The sequence below is a fragment of the Corapipo altera genome, unplaced genomic scaffold (assembly GCF_003945725.1).
Source record: "Corapipo altera isolate COAL_440 unplaced genomic scaffold, ASM394572v1 165, whole genome shotgun sequence".
NCBI lineage: Eukaryota > Metazoa > Chordata > Aves > Passeriformes > Pipridae > Corapipo > Corapipo altera.
Window position 1 is genome coordinate 1,923,424 of NW_020884954.1, and position 14,078 is coordinate 1,937,501.

At 44.9% G+C, this 14,078-nt stretch overlaps 1 protein-coding gene across 2 annotated transcripts in view; it reads left to right on the forward strand.

Annotated features, from left to right (window-relative positions):
- UVRAG (UV radiation resistance associated) overlaps positions 1 to 14,078 on the forward strand; it is a 62,001-nt gene that overhangs the window by 15,202 nt on the left and 32,721 nt on the right. For both annotated transcript variants that reach the window (XM_027663603.1, XM_027663604.1), the window contains exons 6-11: positions 1,331 to 1,416; positions 10,528 to 10,633; positions 11,487 to 11,613; positions 12,513 to 12,597; positions 13,039 to 13,126; positions 13,692 to 13,752. In XM_027663603.1, coding sequence (XP_027519404.1) covers positions 1,331 to 1,416; positions 10,528 to 10,633; positions 11,487 to 11,613; positions 12,513 to 12,597; positions 13,039 to 13,126; positions 13,692 to 13,752 — 553 coding nt within the window. The remainder of the gene's footprint in view (positions 1 to 1,330; positions 1,417 to 10,527; positions 10,634 to 11,486; positions 11,614 to 12,512; positions 12,598 to 13,038; positions 13,127 to 13,691; positions 13,753 to 14,078) is intronic.

Genomic DNA, 14,078 nt, shown 5'->3' on the forward strand with positions numbered 1-14,078 from the left:
GAGGCAGACATATTGCAAATGATGTAGCTGTTAAGGCTCCTTTATGTGGCAAATATAAAACCACATTAAATTTTGGTTATTGGTCCGAACCCTGGAGTTTGTAGCTCCTTAATGGGAAGCTGTTTATTTGCTCTGTTTCAACTGTTTCACCCCAACTTGTTTTCCCAGAGGACTCACTGTAGTATTTGTACCTGTCCAGCCAATATTGTCACTGATTATTATCTCACTGATGATGAAAAAGTTTAAATTTGCCAGTTGTAAGCAGTGCATCTGACAGAGGTTTTTTTAATCCCAAATTGCTGGAGGCAGTACTGTGGTACAGATAGTTTGTATAAGGAGTTCCTGGCTAGAGGGGAAATGCCTCCTTGGCACACAACCTATGCCTATTATTTTTTAAATTATTTTTTTAATCAGCTAGATCCTGGCACACTTAATTATTACGAGTCATTATTTAGGTGTGACCATGTTTTTGGTGGAGGGGAATGTCTGCTGTGTGGCCTGTGGTTAACACAGTTGTGAGGAGGTGTTAACAGGTAACTACATTTCAACACCACCTGTATGGAAGCTGCCTGTTGAGGCAGGAAGGAATCTGCAGACAGGGATTGTGGGGCTGGAGTCCCCCTCCATCCCTGTTGGAGGGCTGGCTGATCACAGGGACAGCTGGGGCTGCTTCAGGCACTCAAATAAAGGCCTCTTTTCCTGGAATCCATAAACTTTCCGACAGTGCTGCCAGGTGGTTTGACCTGCTTAGAATTCACTTTATCATCTGAAGAAAGCGTTCTGAGTTCGTGGAATTCTCTAGGAATGTGTGGGCCCGTGCCTGACATGGAAAAGCTCCACATCTGCCCCTTGCAGCAGGAGGAATTGCTGCTGGGCTGTTCAGATTCTGATCCCTGCTGTGCAGAATTGATGCTTTGGGCTCTTAGGAATGACACTGATTTTGTAACTTCCAGAAACTTGTTCAAATCACTCCAAACTAAGATGGCTTTGACCTTTCCGACGTGTCGCTCTGGCACTTTCCTGACTGGGCTCTTGGGTCTGGAGCTGAAGGGTGGCAGCTCTGTAAACTGCATCCTTCAGTGTTCCTGGGCAGAAGATTTGGACAGCTGTGGATTAAAAAGTGCAGGAAAAACAGATAAAGTGTCTTTTACACCTTTATAGGCAGTGGTGTTATTGCCACCTTGAGTTGTTTCTACCCATCGGACATAAAATTATGAAGACATTTAAAATATGTTAAATGCCAGGTTATTTGTTCAACCAGAAGTGCATGCTTTTGGTCAAGGTGGAAAATTTTTTGATTCTTAAATGGCTGTTCTTTCCTTGCCTTAAGGATCACTCAGGTACCCTGAAGAACAGTCTCCTCCAGGTGGATCAGAACTGTGTCCGTAACTCTTACGATGTCTTCTCTTTGCTTAGGTAAGGCTTTTGGTAACACCCTGTGTAGCTACTGTAACTTCTTGAATTTGGGTGTGGAAGGAGCCTTTCTGAATATTAAAAAACCCCCCCTGTTCTGGTGTGGAATGTGCAAAGGAGATCCTGAGGTCAGGCCAGTTTCCTGCTGGTGTCAAGGAGATGGGCCTTGGTGTCTGCACGTTCCGTGGTGGTCACTGGGCTTCTGCCACAGGGATGTTTGAGAGCTCTGAGCAGGGGCTGGCTGTGGAGCTGGGCAGGCCTTGTGGATGTCAAAATCATGGAACTTCTCCGTTGGAAAGCTTCTGTGGAAAGCCCCTGCTCCATCCTCCTCAACAGCATTAAAATTGATTTAAATAAATGAGAACAGACCCAGTTACTCCAGCACGTGTGTGGCATAAGAGAGTTTACAGTGGTTTTTTACTTTTGGGTGGTTACTTAGATGTCTCTGGTTGTAAAAAAAACATGAAATGGTAATAAAAACATAAGCAAGATGTCCTTTTTCAGATCTGCTTTAATTATGATAGCTTAAGAATGTTAGTTATGGAGAAGTATAATGGAGGTCCACCACTGTCAGCAGGTTGAGGAATCTGTATGTAAAAGGCATTTTACAAGGCAGGTTCTGCAGGAACAGCACTAGATGTGCTGTGAAGGAAACCCTTGAAAGAGAAATGTTTAACATGCTTTCAAAAGTCCTTGGAAAAGTGCAGTTGACTTTTTTTTAACCCAAGTTGAATCCATTCCATAGTGCTGACAGTAGGTGTCAGTGTTGCCTGCCTGAAGAAAGGGGTAGGAAAAGTAAACTCGAGGTTGCTTATTCAGAAGTCCTTATTTTATAAGCTCTCTTAAAGTGTAAATGTGCTGTTCCTTGATTCTGTAAAGCATATTTAAAATGAGTCTGTGTCTGTTCCTGTGCCTTTAGTGGGATACAACCCAGGGGGTGTCAGGAAGTTCTGGTTTCGTTCTGGCACAGTCCATTAGCAGAGGGCTCTTGTACCACCAAACATAAAGTCTTTGTTGAATAGAAAGAAGCAAACATGTGCAGCTCCCCCTGATTGCTTTATTCACGTGTTTTTCACATTTCTTGTGCACTTCCATGGGGTATGAACATACTCCATTAAAAACAGGTCCTGGCCCGACCCTTCGCTCCTGGAAAACTTCACAGTGAGGGTTTGTGTGGCTGATCTCTGTATCAAAACTGCTTTGGGGGGGAAGAAGTGATGGCACTGTTTTCCTCAGAAGCTAAAACTTGTGAATAGGCCTTCATGGAAAGCACGTGCTCAGCTCAAATTGTGTTGGTTTAAAAAAAATTGATTAGCAATGACAGTGTGTGTGAGCAGTAGAACTTTTTTTGTCTGTTGGATCAAAGTAGCGCCTGTGTGCTCAGGTGCTGCCTTACAGGGATTTACAAGTTAATTAAACAGGAGGAAAAGGTAAGGTGCAAAGCTCAGCTTTACACCAGGAAGTTCTGGGCACCTTTGTGGCCCAGGAACCTTCCTGTTCCAAGGCAGGGACAAGATCTTCAGGTGAACATGAGGTTGCTAATAAGTTGTTTGTGGCACGTGGAAGGGACTGATGTTCTTCCAGCCACTGGCTTTTAAAAGGGCTCACTAACAAAACCTGGAAAAGCTCAGATTTTGAGGTTTTTGTTCCTTGTCAGATTTCCTGAAGAGAGGTCACTGAAAGACTTTTTCTAAATATTATGTTGCTGGTAGTAATGGGTTGTGCAGTAACATGTTTCACCTTTCACACAGAGCTCAGGAAGGGCCAAATTCATCTGAGCTCATGTTCTGGACGTGTCTCCATAATCAAGTTCTCAGCACGTTTGCAGCACTAATGGGAATAGGTTTATATTTAGTGTTCTCTTGGTTTTCTAGCCTTTCTTTTCTTTAAGCTTTGAAAAACAGACCTTTCAGCATTAAGTGGTGTTGGGAAGATGAGATGTCACTAAAGAAAGGGCTTAAAATCCTATATATTAAAACTTTGCTTCAGTTTTAAATACAAGAACTAATATAGTGTATTCTGCAGCTTTTCCTTGATGATACTTAGAGAGCAGTTGGCCTGTGCAAGTATGGGAGTGCCTGAAATCCTCCCAAATCCTGCCTGGAGACAAAAAGTGCTCTAAGGACTAGTGAAGATCTGCCCCTTTGAAGTTCAGCTTCATGTGGTTTTATCTCTGCAGTCAGAGCTGCTCTCTCTGTGGTTTAACCTTCAGCAGATGGCATGGCATGTTTGGGGTGTTTACCCAGCCAGTTAGGGCAGATTGAAAACATTTTGGTTGTATTTTTGTTAAAAAAAATAGTGGTTTTTAACAACAACATCATCATCATCATCATCTACTATTGGTGCAATTTGAGTGCTAGATGGGTAGAAGAGCAGCTCCAGGCAGCTGCTGTAATATTGCTGGTATCTAATCTGGCTGAATTTGATTTAAATAATATTTCTAGGTGTTAATCTGTCATAGGGTAGGGTTCAAGTGACAGGCTTTGCTTTGGGGTTTGCCATTTGTAATACAACTGCTCATGTAAGGAAGAGTGTTTGTCTTATCACTGGAGAGAGATTATTTAAGAACACAAATGTAGGTATCATTTGTCTGGGGTCTGAAATGCTGATGTTCATAAAATCACCTTCAAGTGAGCAAGCCTAAAACACGGGGACATGATACAAAGTCAGCTTTTGTTTGGCTCTGCTTATCTTAGGGAAGATGCTTTTAAATAGCTGTGCTGCTTGTGTTTAAATTCCTCCAGCTTTATTAGAACTTTTACAAGTGAATCTCTGAAACTGGAAATGGAGACAGCACACCTGGTCAGTGTAGGCAGCTGTGGTGGGGAAATGCTCATTAGTAGCCCTGAGTAGTTTGTCTGAGACACCAGTCAGTGGGACTGTGTGTGCCAAATGTAGGAACTGCCCTCGGGCAGCTGTTTTTAGCACATGGAAAGGATGCTGCAAGTGAAGCTGCTGTTCCTAAGCTCTGAGCAGGGTCTTGGTGGGCTGAAGCTGCTCAGTGTGAGGTGTGTCTGGGGCACGTGGGGCTGCTCACAGAACAGCCAGCCCTGAGCAGTGCCAGTGTCCTCCCTGGCAGCTCGGTCACACTTTGCTCCTGTGTGGTGGGTTTAAGCAGCAATTCCAAACTTTAGGCTTCCAGTTGTTTAGTGGGGTGAAAAGGAGGGAAAGCAGGAAGAAAACATGCTCTTATCAGCTGCTCTCTGACTTCATCTGATAACAAACCCCAGGGTGAGCCATGCAAAGATGTACTGCCTTTGAACTTCCCTGGAGTCCTCTATGTTCATCCTCATCTCCGTGGAAGAAGTGAATCCAATGGGGCTGGGCAGCATCTGGGACTACATGGAAATAGAGCTGCTTTTTGCTGCCCTGTCCCTCATGGCATTTTGGGAGATGCAGAGAGAGAAGGGGAAGCAGGAGAGAGTTAAATTTCAAAATGTGAACTGACATCTCTTGTTTTTAGCTTTTCCCTTTGCTGTCCTTTCCTCAGAGAAGGGCCCCAACTCATAGCCCCGAGCAACCCCTGTCTCAGTGGTGCAGTTATGGATGTCCATGCTGTGGGCAGTGCCACATCCTGAGGAGATGGTGTGGATGTGCCAGGAAAGGTGGTCACCAGGAGCCCGATGCTCTTGCAGTGCCTTTCTCCAGCTTTTCCTGTATCTTGGCAATGAAATTGCTGGCTCGTGTTGCAGACTTTCAGATTTCGTGTTGCTACTGCTGCTGCCACGTCCCTGTCCCAGCCAGTGTGGAAATACAAGTGTGGGATGGGTTGTAGGATTCCTCTCACCTGACCTGTGCTCTGAAATCACTCAGTTCCTCTGCCAGAACATGGCTCTGCTGGTGATGAGTGTGGTTGGTTCTTTGTGTTGGGCAGTTTTGATGTTTCTAAACAGGAAACATTTGCACCTGCAAGACTTGGCCCTTTGTCCTGTAGAGGCAGCCAAGGCCAGGCAGGGCAGGGCATCCCTTGGCTTTGGGCAGGCAAACCCAGGATGGATGAACAGGAGCTGCAGTCAGACCTCTCCAGTGCCTCTGTGCCTAATTAATTAGCTCTGAGATAGATGAACATTACTACGAGTGTCATCCCTCTTGGCCTGGAAACCATGTGGGGTGGAACTGTGGGGTGGTGGCTTCCCGGGAAGCAGCAAAGGAGGTGGAAACTGGGACGGGAATTTTTTTTTTGTAGGTTCTTTAGGGATTTTAATTGGTGGCATCAGGCTTTTGGACAACTGTATTCCCAGGGGTTCTCCATGTGTGGTGCTGAGCTGCTGGGGAGCTGAGGCTGCTCAGCCAGCACAGGGGGCCGTTTCCAAGCCTGGCTGTTGCCAGGAGCTGCAGTGGAGAGCACCATGGGTCACGGCCAGGGGAAACAGCCCGTGAAGTGTCAGAGAGGGGGAGTCCTTTGTGTGCTCACTGCAGGGTTCAGCCTGCTGCTGCTCTGATCTTCAGATGCCATGGGGAACAAACCACCCCTGCAGGGGCAGGTTTTTGGTGTGAACAGGGCAGGCATGTTGCCAGCTCTTGGCCAAATTTGAGTTCAGAGCACTTCTAAAAGAGAAGATACACAGAGCTATGCAGAACTTCAAAAATAGCTTTATTCTGCCTCTCTCTGTGACAGTGTGTAAAAGATGGTGCTAATGAAGCAAAGTTCAATTAGATGAGAAGTCAGAACACAGTCCTGCACCCTTTCCTGGCTCTGTTAGAATTGGTGAAAAACAGACCATGTCAGAGAATCATTGAACAGTTTGGGTTGGGAGGGACTTTTAAAGATCATCTTGTGCCACGGGCAGGGACACTTTCCACTGTCCCAGGTTGCTCCAAGCCCTGCCCTGCCTGGCCTTGGACACTTCCAGGGATGGGTAGGGGATGCACCAATGTCTGAGGAGCTGCAGAACCCTCCTGTGAGCGTTCTGACCATCCCTGGCAGGTGGGAGATCTCTCTTCTCTACTGCAGCTGCAGGATTCTGCTTCTCTTGGAAATAAGTTTAGGTTGGAGTTTGGGGGTGGCTTCCAGGAAAAGTGCAGCAGTTGCAGCTTCCAAACATGAGTCACCTGAATGCTGGCTGGTGTTCCTCCTCCTCCTCCCTCCCTGGGTAAGGCCTGTGTGCTGTTGTCACAGGCACCTTCTCACTTGGGTGGCCTGTGACCAGAGGAACACAATCAAGTGGAGAGCAACTGTTTCCCTTCTTGGGTGGAGCCTGTAACCCATTCAACCTGAATTTGTGCATCAACCTGAATTTGTGCATCTTCCTTTTCATCGTGCAGTGAACTCCACCTTAGTCTTGCTCAATAGAGTTGAAGCTTCTATTAAGGTTTGTTGGCCAAAGGCAGCTGGATTGTACTGGTGTCACTGTCCTGCTGGCAGGAGTTAGCATGACGTGTTTCTGCACTTGGGAAATCTGATTTGCATCTAATTGACCTTTCTACTAAACACAGTGACTGGAGTGTGATCTTTTCTGCTCTGGCAACAAGGTTTCTGTAATCACAAGCTGAGACAGAACAAAAAGAAACTTCCTCTGTTACTTGCCACGAATACGTTTGTTCTTTGAGTAAAAAAATCAACCCATAAATCCATCCCAGCACTAGAGTTAATCTGTGAATTGGAATAAGAGGACTAGAGGCATCTCAGGTTTTGTGGCTTCATTTCTGGAAAAATTGTTTGAGCTTCCCAGTTCTGTTCCCTTCATCCCCTGGGAGTATTGAAGGTGATCTGTATCCTACCTGCTTCCCTTAAATACTCCTCACACTGCAGGCCAGGACCTGCCCTGCTGCCAATGTGATAGACGTGTTTTTTCCTTTTCTTCTCCACTTCCAAATGGCTCAAAGCATCCACTCCTGCAGTGCACAAATCCACGTGGACTTGGTTATTCAAAAGCTTAATTGGAGTCTTGCACACGCAAGGCTCAGATGGAGACTCACATGTCAGCATAGGACTCACATGTGACTCACAGGTAAGACTCAAAACAGTTTGGAAGAATGCTGGAAAGTTATCTGTGCTGTCCTGGGTGAGTTTCTGACAGCACTGGCTCTTGGAGAGGTTTAATGTCATAAATGAGTAAGTCAGACTTGCATTTTGTTCTTTTCTTACTCCCTACTGTCTTCTCTTGCCCTACATCTGCTTTTGACAAATTGTAGGTATAGGTTTCTGAGGAAATTGGAAAGGGAGTATATGATTATAAATTAGAAAAATTTTTCTTGTGGGAAAGCAGATGTAGCAAATGATGGTTTAAGGGGTTATGTAAAAAATACTTTATAGCTGGCTGGCACTCTCCACAATCCAGTTTCTGGGTTGATATTAAGTAGTGTGCATTCCAGGTTTTATATTTAATGGGAAGGCCTCAGCTTATTTTTTCTTTAATAATAGGTTTGGGTACTTTACTTCCAGGATCCTACATCTCACTTCTTGCCAGAATTGTTCCATTCTATTTTCTAAATCCCTGGTAGTAATTCTCAGTTTAAATTTAGTCTTGCTGTAAACTAAGGTTGTTCTGGCAAATAAGACCAGAGGCATTTATTTCTCTTGTGAGAAGTAGCTGTAGTATGTGACTGCTGTAATTAATTGATGTATTTATGGCTTAAGGGTCCTGTACATGAAAAATCCAGATGTGGCTGATAGAAGCAAATAGATATTTGGAGTGGATGATAGAACTGCAAAATCATGTATCAAATGTCTAATAAAGCCGAGGCTCTTTCATTAATGTAAATACAAGCATATGTGAGCTTAATAGGCACAAGTCTCACTGCACTCCAGCTTTCAGGTTGTTACAGATTGCAGCCAGCAAGGAACTTGCTCTATAAACCAGTAAATCACTGCTAATGCACGACCAGGAGGGACCAGGACACTGCAGCCTGTCTGAAAGGGCTTCAGCTGAACCTTCCAACTTAGTGCAGGCTGAAGGACAGTAAATGTGTTGTTACAGCACATTCCTGGGTTGTACAGTCAGGTTCTGTTGGGCCAGTGCACTGTGCAGGCCTGGCAGGTCAGGAAAACTGATTGATCTTCTTGATTCTGTCATGGGAAGAAGTCTAAAACTTCCCCTCCAGGGCAGTACCCAGATTGAACTGACTGGCAGAACATTGTATGCTGGAATGAAAGGGAGAAAGGGGCCTGTGGGCTTAGATATTCCTTTTATTTTATTTTATGGGGAAGCAATTTGGTGTCAGACTTGAAAAGCCTTGAAGAAAGAACCCAAACAGCCTGTATTTCAGGAACTTGGGATCTAGCAAGTGAAGAGGAGAGATGTTGAAGTTATGCCTGCTGCTTCTTCCTAGACCAAGTAGGGACGCAGCTTTTGTTGGGCTCAGCTTACAGCATGGCTTATGTTTTTAATCTGTCTCACTGTCTCCTAGACTTCCAAAGGAAGGGAGGGTGTTTTGTTTCCTCTCCCTTTCCCCCATCTCAGAGAGCAGGTGATATGAGAATGGAACAGCAGCCCCGTGGATCCCCACCTCGGGTCCATCCGAGGGCTCAGGAATTTTAATGTCCGCTCTGCTTTCCGGTTTTTCCCAGGCAGCAGCGTGGAACTGGCTGAGGTTGGACAACTGCACAGCAGCTCTGGGGGCCCCAGGCAGTAAATCTGTCCCACTTCCCCTTCCAGTTGCTGTGCTGCTGGCTGACAATGGCTGGGAGCTCTGCAGACACGGGCTGACGACACTGTTGGCTGAACCATCCCTTCAGAAGGGCTGGAGTTTCTGCTGGAGCTGCCTTGGCTCTCCCAGCCCCAGAGGAAATTTGGTAGCAGGCCAGTGGCCTCTTGAAGCCCTCAGTTAGCTTCTTAAGTGCTGTGGATGTGATAATTTTAATAAAATATATTAAAAAATGAAGTCTCGAACAACGTAGGAAGAATCCTGCCTTGGCTGATAGCACGTGGGTTGTGCCATCCATGGGCTCAGCCTTGGCACTTCCTAAGCCAGGCTGGGCTGTGCTCAAAGCACAGCTTTAGGCTGCAGCACTGGACCTGCATTCAGCCTAGAAATGGGAACAAGGTGCAGTCAATTAGGGTTGGAGTTTCTCTCCATTCGTTCTCTATAAATTTTAATCCAGATTTATGGTGTCAGCTTGCTGATCTCCATCCACTGCTGCAATCATAATTGCTTCCACCAAGGGCTGTCTTGTGCGTGCAGAAATGATGGACAGAATTTCCATTCTGGCATTCCTATGGCTTAGTTTGTATTCCCCTCGTTGGATGACCACAGATTTCCACGTGGGGACTGGTTTTGGCTGGGAAAGGGAGATTTCTGATGATAGTGTCTGCTTTTGTGACATGGAGTCCCTAAAATTTTAATCTTGGAAGACTTTAACTTTGGATGTGGTCGTGTTCCTCCTGTTACCATTTGAAAGTTCTTGGAACAGCAGTGAACATCCTGGGATTGAGTCAGGCAGTGTCAGAAAATGCTCTGCCTTGCAGTGGAAATGGCACTGCTTGGCATCAAGGCAGCCAAGTTTCACTGCTGGGGTTTTACAGGGCAAGAAATGGCTGGATGATGTTTGGCTTACAAAGAAATCCATTTCTTATTGAAAGCAGACTTGATTGCAGAGCACTTTTTATAGGTTGGGGTATATCTTTAGATGTCAATTCACCCAGCTGAACCAGTATTCCACAATATGTTTTGAGGAGTCAGCCTGAGTGGATGTTTGTTCCTTATACTTGGGCAAGGGGAGAAGAACTTAGTTACTACAAAATTTGCAGGTTGTTAATGAGAATTGATCAAATCACTGCGAGGAGCTCACATGGCAAATGACCTTCCCAACAATTTATCAGTTACCTAAATCACAGGATACTGGGAGCTGAAACACTCTTTCAGTGAGTAAAACACCTCCCAGCAGTCAGGATTTGCTGCCTCGGTGTCGGGATGTGAAAACTTGTAAAACTTTCTCTTAATCACATGACGGACTAAATGGAGAAAGTTCTCCCAGTGTAAAATGAGATGGAGAGGAAGGGCAAGTGTCACTCAGTTATTACTCTTTGCCTAGAAGTTTTAGCTTTGGGTGAGGCTTTCATGGTAAGAAAACCTTCCAGGCTTTTGGGAAGGGGCAGGCTGGGATGTGTGGGACAGAAGCCTCAGCCCCTGCTGCAGGACGTGCCACAGCTGTAACTTCTCTTCTCCCTGCAGGCTCCACAGAGCCCAGTGTGCAATCAAACAGACTCAGGTAACTGTGCAGAGGATAGGGAGGGAGATTGAGGAGAAGCTGAGATGTACATCCACACGGAACGAGCTGGTACGTTGCATTCCTTACAACCTCCTTTCGTGGGCTCGCTGAAGCAGCTGGCTGATGTCTTCATCCTAAGCTTGGCTTTTTTTAACACTTGAACTTAAAATCTTTCTTCAGACCTGTCATTTCAAATGGGAACTCACCTGAGGGCTGTGTGATGTAATGGCTGTGAGTTGTGTGTGGTGCTCAGCTGGATTGATAGACTGCTTAGCCTATTTTCACCTTTTTTTTATATGCTATAAAAGCATAAACATTGGACAGTGCACGGAAGAGGCTTTTCAGGAAAAACAAACTTGTAATGATTTAGATCAATCTTGACAGCAACCTGTGGTGGATTCAGGGTGAGGTGAGTCTACTGGCTGTACCTTGCTGCACCCCAACTCCCTTTGGATGAACAGAATTCCTGCAGAAGCTGTCACTCAAGTGACATGCTCGTTTTAAGCAGGAATTGTACTGGCTCTTGCAATAGCTTTTGACAGTTTGTTTTGCCTGCCCTCTTCCCCTCTCCAGAGGAGTCTGTTGGCACTGGTTTCTGCTTTCTGCCCAGCAAAGCTGGGCTCAGCTCAGAGCAGTGGGTTGACAGAAAAGAGGTGGCCCGTGGTGACTTCCTTGCATTGGTGCTCACTGGCACATGTCTGTGTGTGGGACACAGATGAGTTGCTCTCCTTCCAAAGCAGAAAACCATCAGAGTCTTTGGGAATCTGTTGCCTGTGGTAATCTGTGAACTCAGCCTTCAGTCTGGCAGGCACTAATCTTGTCCTGTTTATTCCTTCCCTCCTGTACCCTTTTTCGTGGAACTGCTTCCATGCAGAAAAACTTGCCTTTTGTTTTTTTTTTGAATCTGTATTTCTCCCAACAGAAGAAGGAGAGTGAATGTTTACAGCTGAAGATCCTGGTGCTACGTAATGAACTGGAGAGGCAGAAGAAGGCCCTTGGTCAAGAAGTAGCCTTGTTGCACAAGCAAAAAAGTAGTTTGAGTGACAGAGGTGAGTGTAGGAACCCTCAGCCTGGTTTATGGTCATGGTGCCCAAAATGTCATGGTTTCTGTTTCATTTTTGTTTATTGTCTGGCTCTAACATGCTGTGTTTTTTCTTTAGCTGAAGTCTGCAGGCAGGTATAATTTCTTCACCATCTGTGTTACACTGAGTTTTGGGCAGCAGTTTGTGGTGTCTTGTCTCTAAATAACTTCTTACTGTGACACCTCTCTAAAGTGACCTTTAATCTGTGCTTAATTAACATTTTAGGAGAAAATAGGAAGAGCTGCACTGTAATACAGTAAACAATGGCTTTATAATGTCAGGGGGGAAGTTACTGTTCCTGTGATTAGGATTCCAGTTCAAGTGTTAGGAGAAAAAAAATCCCTCTTAATAGCCTGCTATGTAAGTGAAAGGTGAAATGCTCAGTCATCCTGGTATTTTCCTGTACTGGGAAGGTGTCCTGCAGGAAAATGCTGCATCACTGCCCCTTTGGAGCTCACCAAGGCCAAGCTACACAAATGCTTGATCTTGTTGCAGGATTTTTTTTGTTGTTTTTAGTGCCTATTTGAGTCCCAAGTAATAAGTCTCTACTAAAATGAGTTTTTTGCCATGTACTTCATCCTTGGCTGTGCAAGGGTTGGGGTGCCATAATTCATTCCTGCCCTGCTTGGCCATGAGGGGAACAGGTATGAAAGGAAGCTGAAGTTTGGTTGTGTTTGGATGGTGAGTGGCTGCATGGTGATCCCACTGTGCTGGCATTCCCTACTTTGGGAGCATACCATGGAAAATGGGAAGAGTCAGTGGAGGATTATTGCCAGCATTTGTGTCAGTATCTACTTTTAAAACTTCTGCTAACTAAGAAAATACCTGATACTATTTTTTTTCCCCCCATGATTCCTCTTGTTTAGAAAATGCATTTGGGACTGAATATGAGAAACTTGGAGAGCACAACGAATCCCTGTGTGAATTAAGGAAGGAATGCACTGCCAAGAGGTAAAAGGGCCTCTGCTTGTTCTGCAATTGGAAAAGAAACACAAGCTTGAGAGTAGGCCATTGGAAATGGGACTTCTGGCACCAAATCCTTCCTCCTGTGGCCCCAAAACTTCTGTTAAAACATCTCTGCTACAACTTGCAGATATCTAAAGGGGGGATTACCAGTGGCAAGTCTAGAAGAGAAGAAAACAAGATGCTTGGTTGCCTGTGTGGGCTCTGATGGGACTTTTAGGTCTGTTTTAGTGTAACAGCTCTGTAAAATCTAATTCTCAGTCAAAAAACCTCTGAAATGTGAGGAACGTGTGAAAACAACAACTTCTTTCTGCTGTGGTGCTGTTTTGGGTGGAGTCACCCAGCTTTTGGGGAGGGCAGGGGATACCTGGGGAGCTCCTTATTTAAGGTTTTGAGGGAACTAATGAGTTGGGGATCTCTTTCCCCCAGAGAACAGCTTTTGAAGACAAATGCCCAGCAGACTATTCGATGCAAGCAGCTGCTGTCAGAGCTGTCCTACATCTACCCCATTGATCTGGTATGTGTGCAGCATCCTAAAAATCTGCCTGAGCTCAAATGAACTCCCTGTTTAGTGCAGTGCAAGCAAATATCCTCTTTTATTCATGATGAAATTTGCTCTTTGCTCATCCTGTTTATTCCAGCTTCTTCTTACATTTGGTCCTTGGATTTGCAAACTTCCCAGGGAGGGGACTCCACTGCAATGGTAGAATAGCTGTAGCTCTAATTTAATGGATATTTGCCACGTTGTTTGCAGTGGTGTAAAGTAAACCTGACAGTAGGTGAACTGAACTCTAACAGAGTGCACAGAAACAGATGTCAAAATGTTGAGCTCCAAAACCTTTTCTATAATGATTTAAAATGAAGCTCTTCCTTCTTTAAAAAAGTTGCATATATTTTCTGAGTTTTGTGAAATGTGGATTAAAATACTGTGTCAAAGTCACTCTGAGTTTAACTGGATATTTAGGTTTTGATTTGGAATTTTTTTTTTCATAGCTTTATTGTCATTGGATTTTGTGCAGGTTTTGGTTTTCTGGATGTTTTTGTTCCATTCTCACTTTCCACTGTTGATTTTAAACTTACAGAATGATCAAAAGGATTACTTTGTTTGTGGAGTCAAGCTTCCTAATTCTGAAGACTTTCAAGGTAGCTGAACATTCTTAATGTAGCTGTTACAGTTAACACTGCTTCTAAATTTCATGGAATTAAGTAAACTGATAATAATGGCTTGGGATCCAAATTTTTGACCAGAAAGATCTAGACTAGAAAAAAACCCACTTAGGAATTGTTTATCCCTGCTCCCTTGCTGCTGCAAAGGAGGTTTCTGTTGGCTCCTGGAAAAGCACCTCTGTGTTCTGAGACTCCAAACCTGGAGTTACCCAGAGGGGCTGTGGAGTCTCCATCCTTGGGGATGCTCAGAGCCCAGCTGGACACAGCCCTGGGCAACCTGCTGCTCCCTGCCCCTGCTCAGA